Source organism: Lipotes vexillifer, unplaced genomic scaffold (assembly GCF_000442215.2).
Source record: "Lipotes vexillifer unplaced genomic scaffold, Lipotes_vexillifer_v1.1 scaffold308, whole genome shotgun sequence".
Lineage (NCBI taxonomy): Eukaryota > Metazoa > Chordata > Mammalia > Artiodactyla > Lipotidae > Lipotes > Lipotes vexillifer.
The window spans coordinates 1,735,306-1,757,232 of record NW_006792985.1 but is presented as its reverse complement, the minus strand read 5'-3'; the positions used below and the strand labels follow the sequence as shown (position 1 = coordinate 1,757,232).

Here is a 21,927-nt window from a genome sequence, read left to right as displayed (position 1 = left end):
TGATCTTATAGTGGTGAAGCTATCTGTCTTTTACCACTAAGTATGATATAAGCTGTGGGTGTTTCATGGATGTACTCTATCAAGGTAAGAAGTTTACATCTATTCCTAGCTTATTGAGTGTTCTATATCATGAAAGGATGTTGGATTTTGTTAAATGCTTTTTCTGTGTCTATTAAAATAATTTCATGGGTTTTATCATTTGTTAATATGGTATACTGCATTGACTGATTTTCATATGTTGAATGAACTTTGCTTTCCTGAGATAAATCCCACCTGGTCATGGTGTATAATCCTTTTTATATGTTGTTAGATTCAGTTTCCTAGTATTTTGTTGAAAATTTCTATATCCATATTCACTGGGGACATTGATCTGTAGTTTTCTTACAGTGTCTTCATCTGGTTTTGGTATCAGGGTAATGTTGGCCTCATAGAATGAGTTGGGAAGTGTTTCCTCCTTTTCTATTTTTTTGGAAGTTTGTGAAGGATTGGTGTTAGTGTGTGTGTGTGTGAATTATTTTTGAAACACTTGGTAGAATTTACCAGTGAAACCATCTGACCTTTCTTCGTGGGAAGATTTTTGACTACTGATTCAGTATCTTCACTTGCTATACATCTATTCAGATTTTCTGTTTTTTGAGTCAGGTTGTTCTAGGAAGTTATCTGTTTCATCTGTGTTATATAATTTGTTGGCATACAGTTGTTCTTAGAATTCCTTTATTATCCTTTTTATTTCTGTAATGGTCAGTAATAATGCCCTTTCTCTCATTCCTGATTTTAGTCATTTGAGTCTTCTCTCATTTTGCTTTGTAAATCTACCTAAAAGTTTCTCAATTTCACTGACCTCTTCGTAGAACCAATTTTTTATTTCATTGGTTTTCTCTACTACCCTGTTTCTATTTTCTGTGTCATTTCTTTCTCCTCTACATTATTTTCTTCCTTCTGCTTGTCTTGGATTTAGTTTGCTCTTCTTTTTTAATTTTTTAAGGTAAAAGCTTAGATTATTGATTTCAGATCTTTTTCTTTTTTAAACCGGCATTTATAACAATAAATTTCCCTCTAAGCACTTCTTTAGCTTCATCTCATACAGTTTGGTTTGTGGTGTGTGTGTATGTGTGTGTGTGTGTGTGTGTGTGTGTGTGTGTGTGTGTGTTTAATCATCTCAAAGTAGTTTCTAATTCCCTTGTGATTTTTTTATTTGACTCATTGGTTAGGACTGTGTGGTTTAATTTCCACATATTTGTGAATTTCTCAATTTTTTTCTATTATTGATTTCTAATTTCATTCCATTGTGTTTGGAGAACATACTTTGTTTGATTTAAAAATTGTGGAGACTTATTTCCTAACATGGTCTGTTCTGGAGAATGTTTCACATGCACTTGAGAAGAATGTGTATTCTGCTGTTGTTGAGTGGAATGTTCTATAGACGTGTGATAGGTCTAGTGGGTTTATATTGTTGTTCAAGTCTTCTATTTCTTGTTGATCTTCTGTATAGTTGTTCTATTATTGAAAATGGGATATTGAAATCTCCCACTATTATTGTTGAATTGTCTTTTTTTCCCTTCAGTTCTGTCAGTTTTTGCCTCATATATTTGGGACTCTGTTGATTGGTGCATATATATTTTTAATTATGTCTTCCTCATGAATTAATCCTTTTATCATTACAAAATGTCCTTATTATGTCGCTTGTAACAAATTTTGTCTTTAAGTCTATTTTGTCTAACATTAGTATAGCTACTTCAGTTTTCATTTGGTTACTCTTTACATGGTGCATCATTGTGCATTCTTTTACTTTCCAGTCTATTCATGTCTTTTAATCTAAAATGTATCTCTTGTAAACAGTGTACAGTGTGATCGTGTTTTTTTAATCCATTCTGCCAATCTCTGTCTTCTTATTGGAGTGTATAATCTGTTTAAATTTAATATAAATATGATCAGGTTAGATTTACATCTGCCATTTTATCACTTGTTTTGTATGTCTTGTGTCTGTTTTATTTTCCTGTTGCTCAGTTACTTCCTTCTTTTGTGTTAAATACGTATTTTCTAGTGTACGGTTTAAATCCCTTGTCATTTCTTTTGTTTTTTTAAAAATTTATCGTCTTAGTGGTTGCCCTGGAGATTACCATAAATATCTTAGTTTATAATAACCTAGTTCAGATTAATACCAACTTCATTTCAATAGTATAGGAAAACTTTACTCCTTTGGAGCTTCATTCCCTACCCCGTCCTTTGTGCCAGTGTTGCCATTCAATTTACATGCTTATACATTGTGTGCCCATCAACTTAGATTTTTAATTATTGCATTATCCAGTTTTCTTTTAATTCAAATAGGGAAAAAATAAGTTATAAAGAAAAAATACATTTATACTGTCTTTTATATTTACATATGTAGTTACTTTTACTGTCACTGTTTCTTCAAGTGTATTTGAATTACTGTTTAGAGTCCTTTCATTTCTGCCCAAAGAACACTCTTTAGTATTTCTTGTACAGCAGGTCTTCTGGCATCACATTCTCTCTGGTTTTGTTCATTTGGCAATGTCTTAATGTTTCCTTTGCTTTGGAAGGATAGTTTTTTTTGATATAGGGTTCTTGTTTGTTGGTCTTTCTTTTTTTCCTCCAGCACTTTGAATATATCATCCTACTGCCTTACGACTTCATGGTTTCTGATGAGAAATCAGCTATTAATCTTTTTTTTTTTGAAGTATAGTTGACATACAATATATTAATTTCTGATTTACAACATAATGATTCAACATTTGTATACATTGAAAAATGATTACCAAAATAAGTCTAGTTACCATCTGCAGCTATTAATCTTATTGAGCATCTCTTGTGCATAATAAGTCACTTCTTTCTTGCTGCTTTCAAGCAGCAAGACTTTGGTTTTCAACAATTTATGATGGGGAATTCCCTGGTGGTCCAGTGGTTAAGATTCCACACTTCCACTGCAGGGGGCATGGGTTCAGTCCCTGGTTGGGGAACAAAGATCCCACAAACCACGCAACATGGCCAAAAAAACCAAAAACAAAACCCCCAAAACCAAGTTATGTTTCTAGCTGTGGATCTCTCTGAGTTTACCCTACTTGAAGACTATTGAGCTTCTTGGATGTGTAGATTAGTGTTTTTCATCAAGTTTGGCAATTGTATGGCCATTATTCTTCCAAGTATTCTTTCTTTTCTTTTTTTCTCTTTTCCTCCTGGGAATCCCATTATGTGTATGTTGGTATACATGGCAGTGTCCCACAAGTTTTTGAGATTCTGCTCTATTTTCTTCATTATTTTTTCTTTCTCTTTCTCATAAAAGATCATCTCAATCAACCCGTCTTCATGTTTACTGACTATTTCTTTTGCCAGTTAACATCTGATATTGAGCTTCTTTAGTAAATTTTTCATTTTACTTATTGTACTTTTTAGCTCCAGAATTTCTATTTGATTCTTTTTGTAAGTCCTGCCTCTTTATTGATATTCTGTTTAATGATGCATTTTTCTCATATTTTCTTTTAGTTTTGTAGACATTTTTTCTTTAGTTTTTTTAAACTAGCTGATTTACATCTTTGTCAAGTAAGTCTAACATCTGGGTTTCTTCAAGGACATTTCTTATTGACTGCTTCTTTTACTATGCATGTCATGCTTTACTGTTTCCTTTCATGGTTCATAAGTTTTGTTTTGTTTTGTTTTAAACTAGACAGTCTAAATAATATAATGTGGAAGCTCTTGAAATCAGATTCCTCTCCACCCCTTGATTTGTTGTTGTTGCTGTTTGTTTTTGTTGCTTTTTGTTTAGTGACTTTCCTGGACTAATCCTGTAAAGTCAGTATTCTTTGTGGTGTGTGGCTACTGAAGTCTCTTTCTTGTTAGCTTAGTAGTCAGCTAATTATTGGACAGAGATTTCCTTAAATGCCTGGAACCAATAAATTTCCCAGCTTTGATGAGGAGCTCTGTACATATATTGAGGCATGCCCTTAATGCTCAGGCAGGCAGTTTATAATTCTGCCTTACCCTTCACTTTCTCTTTGCACCATGTCTCAAAGTCAGCCAGAGGCAAGAGCTTAGGGCCTTCATAGTTCTTTCCTGTGATGCACATTGCCCTGGTCATGCACGTAGACCTAGGCATGTGCACAGCCCTGTGCATGCACCTGGCCTTCTAAATTCCCAGAATTATATCAGAGCTTTTCAAAGACCCTCATAGACATCTTAAGAATTTCTCAGCTTTTTAAATATTTTGTTCAGTTCCTTGTTTGCCCCAACTGTCATCATCATCACCTCAGGCACCTGCAATATTAAATGATTGCCACTGATTGTTTTCTGCAAACCACTTCCCTTCCTTCTTCCCTCCGAGGGAAAAGCCTATTCACACTGAATGAGGTCTGGATAAGGTCAAATAAGAATGAGCTTTGCAAATGGGAGTTTCCAGGGGGTTGCCAAACAGGTCAAATAATGACAGTTCTCTTAGAATGGTGTTTTGGGGGAACTCCAAACCTGTCTTTCCCTCTCCAGTGGCTAATAGACCATTCTTGGTTTTCACTGTGATTGCAAGAATATAGTCTACTGCAATGCTGGGATGATGGGAATGAGTATAGTTCAAGTTAAAATGTCATATAGCTGGTCTTACTAAAATTTAGCTTTTTTTTTTGTTTTTTTTGAATAAATACTCTTTGGATTGTTGCACACCTTTGGTTAATTTCCAGAGCTCTGAAAAAGTTGATTTTGACTTTTGCCAGTGCTTTTATGGTAGAGCAGCTTTTGCTATCATTGCATTTTTGGGGGACTAACTTTTCAGAAGGCCTTACTCTGCCACCCACTGACATCACGCCAATTTAAGATTTTAAAGGAAAGTCTAAGCCCCCAAAAAATTCCCCTGTAGTGTTTTCCTTAAAGTATAAACAGGGAAGACAAACATACAGGCATACAAGCACTGGGGAATGCAGCACCAATAAACCTGTACTGGTAAAAATTGCTTGATGAAGAAATCTTACTAACCAAAAATTAAGTTTAAAATATAAAATTTAAGCATTAAGTGAAAGGAGGACAAGGGGAATCTTTTAGGGAGCATGGAAATAATTGTACACTTAAGAGCAGTGCACTCACTGTGTAAAATATGCCTCAGTTAAAAACAAAAACAAAAATACAGAGCTTAGGAATGGAAAAACTGAGAAACTGTATGGTAAATCCTGAATTCATTTAAATCTACAACTATGAGTAAACAACTATGGGAATTATGAGTCCAGGACAGAATGTAAATGTTGACTATACAAAAATATCTTCCAAATATCAGGAGTTGGGTGTACAGGCTGGGAAGGGAAATGGGGAAAGTATAGTATATGTATGTGTATTAGTTATCTATTGCTGCATAAGAGATTACATTGACCATAGCAACTTGAAACAACCTAAATTTTTATTCTCTCACTTAGTTTTTATAGGTCAAGAATCTAGAAGCAGCTTAGACAGGTCTTTCTGATTCAGGGTGTCTCAGGAGGCTACAGTCATCAGCAGGCTTAACTAAGGCTAGGGGACTCACTTCCAAGATGCCTCATTTGCATAGCTGTTAGTAGAATGCTTCAGTTCTTTGCCACATGGATTTCTCCATAGGTCTAATTGAGTGGTCTCACAACATGGCAGCTAGCTTTCCTCAGAACCAACTATTAAGAGAGAGCAAAGCAGAAACTTTTCATGACCTATCCTTAGAAGTCACCATATTCTGCCGTATTCTGTTGTTTGCAGAGACCAACCCTGAAGCAGTGTTGGAGGGGATTACACAAAGGTAGGAAGACCAAGAGGATCATTAGGAATCATCCTGGAGACTAGCTATCACAGTCTGCTAATTTCCTTAGCTTTTTTAGCCAGGAGCCATTAGATACTGCCCACAAATTAGAAAACAGTGCTTCCAACCTCCCAGTGTTTTTGTATGATCCTTTTTTTTTTTTCTGGTTACATTGTGTGGATTTTTTTTTTTTTTAAACATCTTTATTGGGGTATAATTGCTTTACAATGGTGTGTTAGTTTCTGCCTTATAACAGAGTGAATCATTTATACATATACATATGTTCCCATATCTCTTTGTATGATCCTTTTTTCTTGCTTTATTGCACTCTTAGGAGCCTCATTTCCCCTATAGAAGCATTTACTAAATTTGAGTAGATCTTTCTCTCTAGTTTATTTAGATTTTTCTTCTTGTGTTAAAATCAAATCAGACTAAATTTGGTATTTTTACATTTAAAAATTCAGCGTGTAGTATTATCTCATTTTAGTAATTATTTCTGCCTATTCTATGTCCACATATGCTTGGAGCGATCTTGTAATAAGTGCAGTTATTTATAAGTGGTAAGAATTTGGATGCTTTTTTTTTTTTTTTTTTTACTCTTTGGATTGTTGCACACCTTTGGTTAATTTCCAGAGCTCTGAAAAAGTTGATTTTGACTTTTGCCAGTGCTTTTATGGTAGAGCAGCTTTTGCTATCATTGCATTTTTGGGGGACTAACTTTTCAGAAGGCCTTACTCTGCCACCCACTGACATCACGCCAATTTAAGATTTTAAAGGAAAGTCTAAGCCCCCAAAAAATTCCCCTGTAGTGTTTTCCTTAAAGTATAAACAGGGAAGACAAACATACAGGCATACAAGCACTGGGGAATGCAGCACCAATAAACCTGTACTGGTAAAAATTGCTTGATGAAGAAATCTTACTAACCAAAAATTAAGTTTAAAATATAAAATTTAAGCATTAAGTGAAAGGAGGACAAGGGGAATCTTTTAGGGAGCATGGAAATAATTGTACACTTAAGAGCAGTGCACTCACTGTGTAAAATATGCCTCAGTTAAAAACAAAAACAAAAATACAGAGCTTAGGAATGGAAAAACTGAGAAACTGTATGGTAAATCCTGAATTCATTTAAATCTACAACTATGAGTAAACAACTATGGGAATTATGAGTCCAGGACAGAATGTAAATGTTGACTATACAAAAATATCTTCCAAATATCAGGAGTTGGGTGTACAGGCTGGGAAGGGAAATGGGGAAAGTATAGTATATGTATGTGTATTAGTTATCTATTGCTGCATAAGAGATTACATTGACCATAGCAACTTGAAACAACCTAAATTTTTATTCTCTCACTTAGTTTTTATAGGTCAAGAATCTAGAAGCAGCTTAGACAGGTCTTTCTGATTCAGGGTGTCTCAGGAGGCTACAGTCATCAGCAGGCTTAACTAAGGCTAGGGGACTCACTTCCAAGATGCCTCATTTGCATAGCTGTTAGTAGAATGCTTCAGTTCTTTGCCACATGGATTTCTCCATAGGTCTAATTGAGTGGTCTCACAACATGGCAGCTAGCTTTCCTCAGAACCAACTATTAAGAGAGAGCAAAGCAGAAACTTTTCATGACCTATCCTTAGAAGTCACCATATTCTGCCGTATTCTGTTGTTTGCAGAGACCAACCCTGAAGCAGTGTTGGAGGGGATTACACAAAGGTAGGAAGACCAAGAGGATCATTAGGAATCATCCTGGAGACTAGCTATCACAGTCTGCTAATTTCCTTAGCTTTTTTAGCCAGGAGCCATTAGATACTGCCCACAAATTAGAAAACAGTGCTTCCAACCTCCCAGTGTTTTTGTATGATCCTTTTTTTTTTTTCTGGTTACATTGTGTGGATTTTTTTTTTTTTTAAACATCTTTATTGGGGTATAATTGCTTTACAATGGTGTGTTAGTTTCTGCCTTATAACAGAGTGAATCATTTATACATATACATATGTTCCCATATCTCTTTGTATGATCCTTTTTTCTTGCTTTATTGCACTCTTAGGAGCCTCATTTCCCCTATAGAAGCATTTACTAAATTTGAGTAGATCTTTCTCTCTAGTTTATTTAGATTTTTCTTCTTGTGTTAAAATCAAATCAGACTAAATTTGGTATTTTTACATTTAAAAATTCAGCGTGTAGTATTATCTCATTTTAGTAATTATTTCTGCCTATTCTATGTCCACATATGCTTGGAGCGATCTTGTAATAAGTGCAGTTATTTATAAGTGGTAAGAATTTGGATGCTTTTTTTTTTTTTTTTTTTTCGGTACGTGGGCCTCTCACTGTTGTGGCCTCTCCCGTTGCGGAGCACAGGCTCCGGACGCGCAGGCTCAGCGGCCATGGCTCACGGGCCCAGCCACTCCGCGGCATGTGGGATCTTCCCGGACGGGGGCGCAAAGCCGCCTCCCCTGCATCGGCAGGCGGACTCTCAACCACTGCGCCACCAGGGAAGCCCTCGATGCATTTTTTTTATTAGCTTTCCTCTTAATTTTTCTGCTTTCCTCTGAATTGCGTAGAATTCTTTTTATAATGAGCATGTGTTAATGTTTACAAAAAGAAAGTCAGACTCTAAAAATAAATTTTATAAGCAGCAATGGTGAGGATGTAGGGAAAAATTCTCATCACTGTTGGTTAGAATATAAAATTGGGTACAGTCTTCTTTAGGGGACAATTTGGTAGTATCCATCACAAACTTAAATGCCACTCGTATGCTGTGAATCAAAGTCCATTCCTGTGAATTGGCCCTCAGATGTTTATTTATATACACAAAGATAAGCATAGAGTGTTCATTTATAATAGTAAAATGTTAGCAACAGTTGAAATGTCTAATAACAGGTAAATGTGTGAGTGGATTATGGTATATTTCTGGTATAAAATACCATGTAGCCATTAGAATGATGAAGGTTCACAATGTGATACATGAGAAAATTCCAAGACATTATGTGAGAAACATTGCTACTTATTATGTATAGGATAACTCCAAATGTGTGTTTAAAAAAAACAAACCCTAGATATATATATGTACGTTTGTGTAATAAATGCATCGTAAAGAGTTTGGAAGAATTCACACCAAATAAACAGGGATACCTCTAGGGAATGAGAGAAGGGTTAGAGCTGGAGGAAGGGCTTTTTTCTCTGCATTTGTGAGTTATTTTTATGGAGAATGGTTGCATGTGTTATAACTTAAAATCTTTGAGAAATATCTCTCACACTGTGAAAGGTGTATTGCAGAGATGACTGCAGCTCTCAGGTAGGAAATTGAAGAAGCACATTTCACATTTTCATCTGTGAAGTGATCTTCTAATTAAAAAGGATCTGATCATGAGGGTTTTGTACTTTGTGGATCTTAGATGACTTGTTCTTTTCATCAGAGTTATTTCAGTTATCTAGGCAAAAGAGGCTGAGATTCCAAACTGCTGGAATGAGGATTGGAGAGACGAAGAGAAATTTTGGAAGAGAAAGGGATTGGATTTAGTAAGCATATGAGAGTTGGGGGAAGGAGTAGAATGGAACATAAAATTGAGATGGGGGACACAGGAGGAAGAACAGATTTAAAGGAAGAGGATAATGAATCAAGTTTACTTTGTTGAAGACCTGTGGGAAATTCTCATGAAACTGTCTAGCAGATGGTTTGAAAGACCAGTCTTGTGTTCTGGAAGTCATTGGTATTTAGATATTTTAAACCCTGATTGTTGATAGTTGAGATGATTGAAGGAAGAGTGTGTAGAATGAAAGCAGATGCTTAAACATGGAATCTTGGAGCACTAACATGTAAGGAGATAAGAAAGCAATCCCTGAAGTTGACTGAAAAGTTGCGTTGGAGAGTTGTATCCAGCATTCCAAGGATGAAGATGATGTGAGTGGGTCAGTAGTGTCACGTGCCAAAGGAAGTTGGAGGAAGAAGAAACATTTAAATTTGTAGTACTAGGGACTTTGACAAGAATGGGTTGTGGTGGAGAGCCCTCTGGTGGAAGGGAGCATGGCATTTGAGGAACTGGAAGGACGGAGCTGAAGCTCAGAAAAGAATGTGAGTGAGACTGCCAGAAAGGCTTTTTCATCCTTTGAACACAATGTGATCACTGTCTTATTGGAAAGAAATTAATCAGGGGTTAGTTTTAGTCTCTCAGTGTATGAAGGTTATATGTAAATTTTTCTTTTCTTCTGCCCTGTGAAAGGTAGAAAAGAGCTTTTGAGGAGCTAAAACTTGTGGAGAATGACATTGTGTTCAGCAGTGGGAAGTAAAGGGAGTTAGGAAAATTTTCTCTGAAGCAGAAGTACCAAAGCTGACAGTAAAGAGAAGCTGCAGGGCCTTTTGACACCTAGCTCAATGGAAGTTCCAAAGACATGGACCGGCCCCAGAAGGATAAGTTAAAGGAACCCTACCTATCAGCAAGTTGCTAACGAAGAAATATCATTGTAAAATGTATTATTGTACTTATTTATTTATTTATTTTTTTGCAGTACGCGGGCCTCTCACTGTTGTGGCCTCTCCCGTTGCGGAGCACAGGCTCCGGATGCGCAGGCGCAGTGGCCATGGCTCACGGGCCCAGCCGCTCCGCGGCATGTGGGATCTTCCTGGACCGGGGCACGAACCCGTGTCCCCTGCATCGGCAGGCGGACTCTCAACCACTGCGCCAACAGGGAAGCCCCATATTTAATTTTTATAGTGCCTTTTCTGGAAAAACTGCTTGCTTTATTACTTTGTTTTCTTATGAAAACTGAGATTAAGTTTACAGGGAAGAAGTTACTTGTTTGTTTCCTCCTCTCACAAAAGACTAGACAGGAGGATATTCTTTATTACCTTCTCTCCCTTTCTTTTATTAAATTAATAATTACACATAGAGAAAATTGTAAAACAACATATATTAACAGTTAACACTGATTACCCCAGAGTGGACTTGGCCAGGGGAGGCTGAAATTAACTTCTTTTCGCACTTCTGTTTTGTTTAACTTAATTACAGTGCCTATAAAGCAGCCAATAAAGTGTGTAGTGTTTATAGGGAAAGGCTAAAATAAAATAAGTTAATAAATATTTGTAGACAGATTAAGAAAATGATATAGAGGTGTACAATGGAGGGAGAGTCTGCCACTCTAAATTCGTATTGTGTATCTTTGGCTATATATGAGCTTTTGTTACTGTACAAAACAACGTAGATTATGTAAAAATATATGTATTCATTAAACTATATACTTTTCCATTTATATCATGGGGATCTTTCCATATTGATACATATCCATTTGTTTTTATTTTTACACCTCATAGAATTTTTAAAACTTTTTTGGGAAAACTTCATTGAAATACAACATAGAGAAAAGTGTCCAGTTTAATGGCTTTTACAAAGTGAAGACACACATGTAACCACCATCCAGATCAAGATCAAGAACAGTGCTGGTCACTTCATGGGCCTTTCTCATCCTACCTCCAGTAATTAACCTCCTCCCTCTATTCTGCAGATTGTCACTATTCTGATTGTCATCCATATACATATATCTAATTGTGTCTGTTTTTAAACTTTATGTAAATTGAATCATACAGTATTGTGCATGGCTTTTTTACCTGTATGTGTGACTATTTTTGGCCAACATTATTTTTGTGAGATTTATCCATGTGACTTCATATAGCAGTAGTTTACCCTTTTTGTTGTAGTAGTCTATAGTAGAATACATAAATACCACAATTTATGCATTTTCCTGTTGATGGGTATTTGAGTTGTTTCAAACTGGGGACTATGATTAGACAATCAATGCTCATATAAGCCTTCCAGTATGAGTTTTTTGAACATATTCTTTTGAGTATGTACACATTTCTGTGGGCTGTATACCAAGAAAAGAAATTGCTAGGTCATATGGTATGTGTATGTTCAGCTTTAGTAAATATTGCCCAGTTGTTTCCCAAAGGGGCCCTGACACTTTACTCTTCCATCAGCAATATGAGAGTTTCATATACTCAATGCCCTGCCAACACTTGGAGTTGATGGCTTTTTGTTTGGTTTTGGTTTTCTATTGTTTGTTTTTGATGGCTATTTTAGGACATTAGTCTGCACAGTATCTTATTATATGAATATACCATAATTTACTCTCCTTTTGCTGGGCTTTTGCCCTCTTGCCCCACTGTAGCACAGCCAGAACCTGGACACCTCTAATATCCAGTAGACTCTGGTTTGTTCTATATGTGATCTGACTGTTTGAGGAAGATTTAATACTGTAGGTAACAGAACCGATATATTTGGGTTTTTTTATTAGCAGATTTTCCTCAGATTCCTTCTGTTTTTGAGTAGTATGATACCAATGTAAGAATCCATGTAAAATGGTTTCATTTTGTTGACATGAAAATCAGTTTTGATTTCATGGTGGTACATGGTTGATTTCTTCACTCTTGTTAAAAACTCATGTGAGGGCTTCCCTGGTGGCACAGTGGTTAATAATCCACCTGCCAATGCAGGGGACACGGGTTCGAGCCCTGGTCCAGGAAGATCCTACATGCCACAGAGCAACTAAGCCCCTGCACCACAACTATTGAGCCTGCGCTCTAGAGTCCGGAGCCGCAACTACTGAGGCCTGCACGCCTAGAGCCCGTGCTCTGCAACAAGAGAAGCCACTGCAGTGAGAAGCCCGCGCACCGCAACGCCGCCAAAAATAACCAAGAAGTCATGTGAAAAATAGTATAATGTTTGAAACTAGACTTTTGGTGAAAGCACTGCTAAACATGGCCAATTTAATTATACTGAATAATTTGCGTTCTCTTAGAACAAGCATACGGTGATAGCTGCCAGCACCTGCATCACATAGATCTTCAATCCATTGAAAAACTGCTGTGTGAATGATTTGAGAATATAATCTCTTCGGTTTTGGAAAGACTCTTTGAATTTCACCCTTTGAAAGTGAAAGGTGTTTCCAATCAGAGAACCATGCTTCTCAGCCCAACTTTTCTTTTAACAAAACTGCCCTCCCCCATTTCTGCAAATTTTCTTTTAACGTAGGTTTTTAAAAGTACAGAAGCTAGGGGCTTGCTTTTAATGAGTTAAATGTGATAACCAGACCTCCTGGTTCTTCTTATGTTAGGAGGCGTGATTACTTCATGATAACCACTCTTTCTGTTGTGAGTTACAGCTTTAAACAGGTGCTGGCACAGGTGGTATTCAGTACTATCCAGTTACCATAAGTAATTCCTTGGGAGAGTTTATATACTGTTAACCCTCTATGGTAGCTGAATGGTCTTTTGGAAAGTGCCTTATGGGTGTATAAGACAGTTTTATATTCCTGTTATTCTTTGCTTTTGCCAGTTGTATGTTGAATTATTCATTTTGGAATAGCTATAATGACCAGAAGAAGCATGTTATTCTCATACTCTAGTAAGTTTTAGACATGCTTTTTTACCTTCCACATGGAGGTCTTTCAATTTCTTATTTATTGCTTTCAAGAACTTGTTAGTGATAGCTGAAAACTACTGCTTTGTATTGTATTCAGTGTTTCGTTAAGTCTGTTAGAAGAACATCTTTACCTCTTGAGATTTCTTAAGAGGTCCTATTGTAGCATAACTCTAAAAGTCTTCCAACTGTTAATTATCTATACTAATGAGCCTGAAAATTAATTAACAAATGAGTTAGCCTGAATGAATTAACAAATAATCCAGAAATCTTATTGAAGAGAGTATTTTCAATGACCTCTCCTTTCCCAGCCCCTAAATCTTTTTATCAGTATCAGTAATGAGTAGCAAAATGTGCTGGCTTGATTTTTTTTCTTCCAAATATCTGGTAAAAGTTCTAATGTTCTAAACCAGGATCAGGGTGGAGGTGGTGATGGTGGTTGAAGGAGCACAAACTTAATCAACTTCTGACAACTGTTATTTAGATAGCTCTTCATTTATCTCACGTTCATGAACCTGGTTTGGAGATTAATTTAGAGACCATTTTTAAGTCTTGGTAAATAAAATGCTTTGACCTCTTATAGATCATTTCTGAATATATCCTTGCAGTCAGCTTTTACAAGGAAGCCCAATTTTAAAAGCCTTGCTCAAGTTGCAGCTTCCTTATAGAATTAACAGAGAATAAAGTACCCAATAACCTAGAACCAACAGATCCCTCATTAACTTCCCTGTAATTGCAGTATCCACAGCAGCTGTTTCTGTTTCTCCACAGGTATCAGTCAGAGCCGGATCTCTCACTGGCTGTTGCAGCAGGGATCAGACCTGAGTGAACAGAAGAAAAGAGCGTTTTACCGATGGTATCAGCTTGAAAAGACAAACCCTGGTAAATATTTTTTCCTTTTTTTATTGCATCTGAAATGGGACAAATATAAATTAATTACTTTATTGACTCCATAATTGGATTCCATTCCACTCCATAGTGTTCCTTGGTTTGTCTTCCCCAAGGTAGTTTCATACTTTACTGTTGTTCCTTTATGCCAAAGAACACTCTTAACTGTAAAACCTAAGCCCTAATTGTACCAATTTTTAGCTTAGTGTCTAATATTATCTAGTCATTTTCACTACTTCCTCCAAGGTGCCTCTTTGTTTTCCAGGTTATATGACATTTCTAACCATAATTTGAAAGAAAGGTCATGATTGTCAGTAGCCAGTTTTTTTCCCCTCAACTATAGGTATTGATACATATAAGATTCCATACCTAGTTTTATATGTGTTTTTGTAAATCTTGTTTTAGTTAGTAATATAAATTTAATACTTTTATTTTGTTCATGCTATACCATATCCAGTGATTTCTGCTAATGATTTTCTAATTCTAATTCTGGGTAATGAATGTGTCTTTGGACTTTAGGGTGAAGCTGCCCTGTTGACTTTGGGGGCAGCAGTAGGTTGGAAAATAGACTGAAATCTTAAAAAAGATCACAAAAACCTTTGTGTCAGAAGTTGCCAGGAAGAGGCAAGATCTATTGCAGGATGCTTTTAATGGTGGTATATAAGTAAAATCTGAAGTTTGTGATAGACTCTCTCAGTCTACATATTACACAGACTGGTGGCAGTGAGATCTGTCTCAAGTATAACCTTGTGATTGAACTATCTTCTGTAGTACTACAGCATTAAAGCCTTTGCTTACAGACTAAATTATCAATTCGAATATCGAGTATTGAAGACTCCTAGCTAATAATAGCATTGGCTCTGAGGTGGAAATAATGTTATAGAGACATATTTGTGTGTGTGTATCTGTGGTTAGATTTTTTTTTTTCCCAAAGATCACTTTGAAAGGCTCAGGCAGACAAAACAGAACAGACCATATCAATCTCTTCGCAATGAATTTTTTAATCTACCCAGCCCCCCATTTTTTATATTTCAGATATACAGAAAAATTAAAAGACCAGCACAGCTAACACCTGTTTATCTTCTTCGTAGATACAATAATTGTTAACATTTTGCTATATTTGCTTTATCCCTATAAAATAAATAAATGAATAAATTTTAAAATGTATGTGTGTATACAAACACATACTCTTTCTCTCTCTTTAGCATTCGTCTCCTGAAAAAAGGGTAATTGCCTACATAACCACAGCCCCTACAATCACATCTAAGAAAATTAATTTTAATTCCATAATAACACCTAATATTCAGTCCATATTCACATTTCTTTAGTTGTTGCAAGAATGTCTTTTGTAACTTTTTTTAGAATTATTTTTTAATTGAAGTATAGTTGATTTGCAATATTATGTTAGTTTCAACTGTACTGCAAAGTGATTCAATTATATATATTTTTCCAGATTATTTTCCATTATAGGTTATTACAAGATATTGAATATAGTTCCCTGTACTATACAGTAAATCCTTGTTGCTTATATATTTTATGTATAGTACTTTGTATCTGTTAATCCCGTACTCCTGATTTATCAGCTTTTTTTTTTCATTAAATAGTATGTGATTTAGGTTGACAGATTGGGATTTGTTGTGTCTCTTTAGAGTCTTAAAACTAGTCACTTAAAATTTTTCTTTCATGACATAAACTTTTTAAACCATATAACCTTACAGAATGTCTCACATTCTGGGCTTTTTTATATCCTCTTAGTGTCAACTGACTTGTTCTTCTATAGCCTGTGTATTTCACATACACTGGAAGTTAGGATTAGAGGCTTGATTAGATTCAGGTTAAATAATTTTCGACAAGAGTACTTCATAGATTGTTTAGGGAGGACATTTACTAATGGCTGCAGTTAACTTTGAAACACATCAAGATAAAATGAATAGGGAGATGGATATGTGATAAACTAGGTATAGTAAAATATTAGATGGTATGGGTACAGATTTTCACTATAAAATTCTTTCATTGTTGCTGTATGTTTGAAATTTTTCACAATAAAACATTGGGGCAAAATGCTTTGTAGGTAATGTTTACCTCACGTTAGCACATGTCAAGAGGCATGTAGTGTCAGGTTGTAGCACTACTCATTTGCTAAGTTTGATTGTTAAAGTGGTGGCCACCGGATCCTATTTTTGCAGCTTGTAAATAATCTGTAGGGCATTACTTTGCCGCTGGATGAATAGCCTTTTCTGCAACAAGCTTTGCCAGTGGTCTTAGCGTCCATTGATGATGCTCACCTGAATCAGTTATTCTGATGGGGGATTGCAAAATGGTGATGATGTAATCTAGCATTCCTTCAGTATTTACTAGCTGGCAGTTTTTCTACAAAGAGGAACTTCCATTTTTAGATATTTTTCTAATGATATCTAGATATACAGGCAAACCTCTCAAAATAATGACTCTGTTGTTGCTGCCATTAGTTAAATGTTCTAAAACAGCACAGTTTAGTAGAAATATAATGCAAATGACATATGTAATTTAAATTATCTAGGATTTTTTCCCCTTTTCCTCTTTTTGTGAATGTGTATGTGTATCCTTCTGTGTGAGACCTTGTCTGTATAGCTTTGCTTCCACCATTTGTCCTAGGGTTCTATCCATCCATTGTTTTTTGTTTTTTGGTTTTTCTTAAAAATTAATTTTAATTTTAATAACTCTATTATACTTTACCTTCTTTCTTTCTTTCCCTTTTTTTCCTTTTCTTTCTTTTTCTTTGAAATACAATGTGTATTTTACACTTAAAGCACATGCCATCTGCAATCAGCCATATTTCAAGTGCTCAATAACCACGTGTGGCTAGTGGCTACCATATAGGACAGCACAGTCTAAAGACTCATGTTGAGGCAACACTTCCATCTGAGCTCTAAGCAGTCTTCCCAAAGAGCTGACTTCTCTCGTGACTCACAGCAGAGCAAATCAGATGGAAAGGAACAAAAACTTGGCACTTGGTCTGTTTAATAGAGCAGCTTAGGCTATGATATTGATAACAAGAGTTGGGCTAGGTAAGTAAGGAACTGTGCCCAAGGGCTTCATAAACCTGGTCACATGGCAGCAATTGGCTACCAGGGGGAGTATCAGAGGGATTGTTAAGATGTTCCAAAATATATACAGCAGAGCAATGAAGAATTTGAAAGACAAACACAAGTCCAACTGTGCCAGGTAATCAGCCTCCATAAGAGAAGGAATTTATGTCTCTTGGATTTGGCACTTAGATCAGTGCCTGACATGTAATCTAATCATAGCTGGTAAAGCTAAATTCCCACACTGGATTTCAGGGCTGGGCTTCAATCTCAGACAGGGACTGGGATACCAGGAAAATGAATTCATTACAAGCAGGAAGGCGGACTATCATGTCGGCAATTGTAGCTGATCTGACAGCACTGCCGACTGTGGAATACTACTATTGGAATCCAGTTTTAACAGGAAATTGGGAAAGGGCTAACAGCATTCATCCAGCTGTTAATTAGCAGGTGTTTTTTTCTTTAAGGATATAGTGCCTCCTCCTTTTAACAGTAAGTACCCCTAATTATATGCATTTGCTTTTCTATGAAGTTGCATTACCAACTGTCCCCCTGTAAAAGGACTTTTTATTTTTTATTTGAGAATCAAATCCATTCTAGTTCTGAGTTCTTTCTAGCTTCCTAGTCCAGTTCTTTGTAGTCTAGTTTTCTGTAGGATGTAATTCAAAGTTAGCTGAAAAGAAGGGGATAAGTTTGTAATTGTCAAATTGGTCCTTTTTGTTGCATCAACAGTAATTGGATACTACCAGTTGAAATTTAATTTTTTTAAAGTTTTTCTTTGCACTTTCACCTTTATTAAAAGAGCTAATATGGTATGGAATTTTTTCTAGATAAATGCAGTTTTATTTTATTGAGTTTAAAATAACCCTTGGTTTTAGCTAAAGAATTTATTCTTATTTCATGGACACTTTGGAACTATTATATGATGATAGTTCCAAATTAATATTGTGTGATAAGATGAACTAACATTACATTAGCATCTAAGAATACCTTATCCAGTGTCTAGTCAGTATTCACTTTTATATAATACATCAGAATTTTCTTTGCAAGTCATTGCAAAGGTGATTGGAATCCAACTAAATGTCCCTCAGTCGAGAAGTGGTTAAATAAATTATGGTATATCTGTATAATGGAATACTGTGGAGGCTATATAGCTTTTTTTTTTTTTTTTTTTGCGGTACATGGGGCTCTCACTGTTGTGGCCTCTCCCGTTGCAGACATGATGAAACTTCTACAACAAACATAAGTAAACTCAGATTATGATAGGGCTTTTTGTTTTTTTTTTTTTTTTTTTTTTTTTTTACGGTACATGGGCCGCTCACCGTTGCGGCCCCTCCCGCCGCGGAGCACAGGCTCCGGACGGACGCTCAGGCCCAGCGGCCACGGCCCACGGGCCCAGCCACTCTGCAGTATGCAGGATGCTCCCGTACCGGGGCACGAACCCGCGCCCCCCGCATCGGCAGGCAGACTCCCAACCACTGCACTACCAGGGAAGCCCTGTATAGCTATTTTTTTAAAGGTGGCTTTATATGAATTGAATTTATATGTAGGAATATCAAATTCATCAGTGAATAAAGTAAGGTAGAAAACAATGGATATAGTATATTGCCATTTATGTAGGGGGAATACACACACACACACACACACACACACACATATATGATTATATAAACTTGGAACATCTCTGGAAGGGTATGTTAGGAACTGATAAGAATAGCTCTGTGGCGGGGAACTGAGAGAAGGGGAGGATGGGAGTGGCAGGGACACTGTTAACTATGTAACCTTTTTGTGTCTTTCTAAATTTTATTCCATGCACTTGTGTTGTATATTCCAAAAATACATATAAAGTGTAATGAAAATAAGAGAGGGAGAGAGGCAATAAAAGAAATTAATCTACCTTGTTAATAGCTTTTAAGATATCAAACAACTGAAGAACCTAGGTTTACATAGTTCAGACCTGCTTTTGAGAGGCAGTTAGGTAGAGAAATAAGAAGTCAGTGATTTTTATTGATAGTTCTTTTATTTCATGTTTTTTCTCTGTCCAGGACAGATAGCTCATTGGAAGAAATGTAAATGGTACCATCACTTTGCATATATTCTGAGAAAAAAATGCAAAATTAAGGACACTCACATGGTGAAAAAGTACTTTTTTTTCCCCTCTAAATTTAAGCATTTAGAAAAAAAAAAGTATTTGTACATTCTGTGCCTTTATTCCTGGGCTCAGAGCATTTCTCTCTGTATACGTTGATTGATGTTCTTCTCTTTTTCAACCTCTTCACTCTGGATCCATTTGAATAGGTTTTTTTAGTCTCTCTTTTAGTGGACTCAGCAAGAAAAATAATAGAGTGCACATTTAGGTTACTTTTACTGATAATCCTATAGATACAGTGTAGTTCTCTGCTAAACAGACCAATCACCAGAATTTCCCAGCATAACCTAAAGCCTGCCAAGGCTTATGAATAAAATAGGCTGATGGAAACTGATCAAATACATTTTATCTTGTTTCTTATGAAAACATTTACAAGAAAATGCCTATTTTTAAAAAGCAGTGAGTACTGAATTCAGCATGGTGACATCAAGAGCCCCTTTATTTAATCAAATTAAGCTCAACAGTCCTCTCTCTTGTCTAATTTAAACATTACTATAGCAGACAGGGTTTGATGAGTTCCTCTTGGCTCATGGCGGTGATTCTGCATATTTCTAAATTAAACAATTAAATAAAGTTTGCACATGAAGTAAATTTGGAGAGCAGAGTATGCCTCCTCCCTTCACTGTTGCAGGGAGTAGAGCCTCAGGGAAATCATGTGTATGACGTGGGGGAAGATGAAAAATTACTTTTGGAGAAGCTAGTGTCTATGAATGGAGCAGTAATAACATGCTTGTAGTCATTCTTTCATTAGCTGATTGGCAAAGGCTCACCCAAAAGTAACCCTGATAAGCAAGAAAATGATTATAGATGCAAAGAGGACAGTTACCAAAATGTTAAAATCTATCAGCAAATTAGGAAGAGTTTTGTTTTCTCTGGGTTTAGATCTGCTAGATAAATCTGCAATATTTTGTCTTAATGGGGGCCCAGATATAATGTGGAGAAAAAAACGTTTTTGTAGAGAACACAGGTAACACACTTCCTATAGGGAAGAAAATAGTGGGTTCTTTAGCCAATCTAGAATGCCTGTATTTTACTTCAGAGGGATTTAAATTCTTACATACATTGCTCCTGCATAATTGTGAACCCATTCTTGGGTTATTCATTGCTCTCCATCTGTTTCAACCAAAGCAAGAGGAACAGGTTTCTAGAACAAATCTGTTTGTTGTAGTGTTTCCAGAGTTTTTCTTGTGCTTTTTTTTTTTTTTTTGCCACGCGGCTTGCGGGAATCTTAGTTCCCCAAACAGGGATTGAACCCACGCCCTCGGCAGTGAAAACGCAGAGTCCTAACCACTGGACCACCGGGGAATTAATTCCCTCTTCTGCTTTTTTTTTTTTTTTTTTTTTTTTTGGCGGTATGCAGGCCTCTCACTGTTGTGGCCTCTCCCGTTGCGGAGCACAGGCTCCAGACGCACAGGCTCAGAGGCCATGGCTCACGGGCCCAGCCGCTCCACGGCATGTGGGATATTCCCGGACCGGGGCACGAACCCGTGTCCCCTGCATCAGCAGGCGGACTCTCAACCACTGCGCCACCAGGGAAGCCCTCTTCTGCTATTTTTAAATACTACTACACTGAAAAAGAAAAAGGAACAAGACAAAAAACTCAAAAGAAATATGATAATATTATGTTTCAAATTAAGTATGTTTACAAGTTTGAAATTATTCGGAGTTTCCACCTTCTATGCATAAATTGCCTTGATTTCTTTTAAAGTAACCAGGCCATTACTTACTTCTCTCTCTTCTTTTTTATCCTCCTTCCCTCTCTCCCCCCTTTCTTTGACTTCCTGACCAATTTTATTTCATCTAAGTTTCCTTTTTATAGAAAACCTGGACAATACAGGATATTGTAAAGAAGCATAGTTATATTACCAATAAACCCTAATACCAGGGAAGAACCATTATTATCATTTGGCTCATGTCCTTCAACCTCATGACTCAGTTAAGATTCATTGTATTTTTTGCTTTATTTGTGCCCATTTATCACTCTAAGAAAGCATGCCATAATTACAGATATGGCCTAATAGTAGCAACTTACTGACCTATTTCTCATCCTCCACCCAGTGAAGCCCTGAAACTCTCTATCCTTTTACCAGAGCCAGACCTTGGATGAGAGGACCTGGCTGCCTTAACCAGGTCATTTCTACCTCTGTCTTTATTAGCCATGGTAGCAAGTGTGGCTCCGTTCTGGACCTTTTATCATGGCTGTAGAATAAAGCTTATATCATCTAGCTTAGGTAGATTCCAGAGCCCTCATTATACTGTCAATCCTGCTTGCATTCCGAAAAGTACCAAAACAAGGAGTTTGAAACCCTCTAGACCCATAGTTCTTCTTGCGCCTAAACTTTGTTAACTTTGAATTGGGCCCAGACCTAATTGCCAAGTTATTTTGGCAGAATGGAACCCTCTTTCTTGAACTACCTAAAGAAAGGTTTCAGTTTAGAGTTTCATAGTGTGTAGGACAGGAATTTTTTAAATCAGGGGTTAGCAAACTTCCTATAAAGGGCCAGATAGTAAATATTTTAAGTTTTTTTGCAAGCTGTGTGGTCTCTGTCACAGCTACGCAACTCTGCATTATAGTACCAAAAAGAGACAATATGTAAATGAACGAGTGTGGCAGTGTGGCAAAAGACCAGAATGTGCCACACCTTTTTTTTTTTTTTTTTTT

At 36.5% G+C, this 21,927-nt stretch overlaps 1 protein-coding gene across 3 annotated transcripts in view; it reads left to right on the top strand.

The window, feature by feature from the left end:
* Window positions 1–21,927, top strand: part of HMBOX1 (homeobox containing 1) — a 178,547-nt gene that overhangs the window by 116,361 nt on the left and 40,259 nt on the right. For all 3 annotated transcript variants that reach the window (XM_007466146.1, XM_007466145.1, XM_007466147.1), the window contains one exon: window positions 13,935–14,045. In XM_007466146.1, coding sequence (XP_007466208.1) covers window positions 13,935–14,045 — 111 coding nt within the window. The remainder of the gene's footprint in view (window positions 1–13,934; window positions 14,046–21,927) is intronic.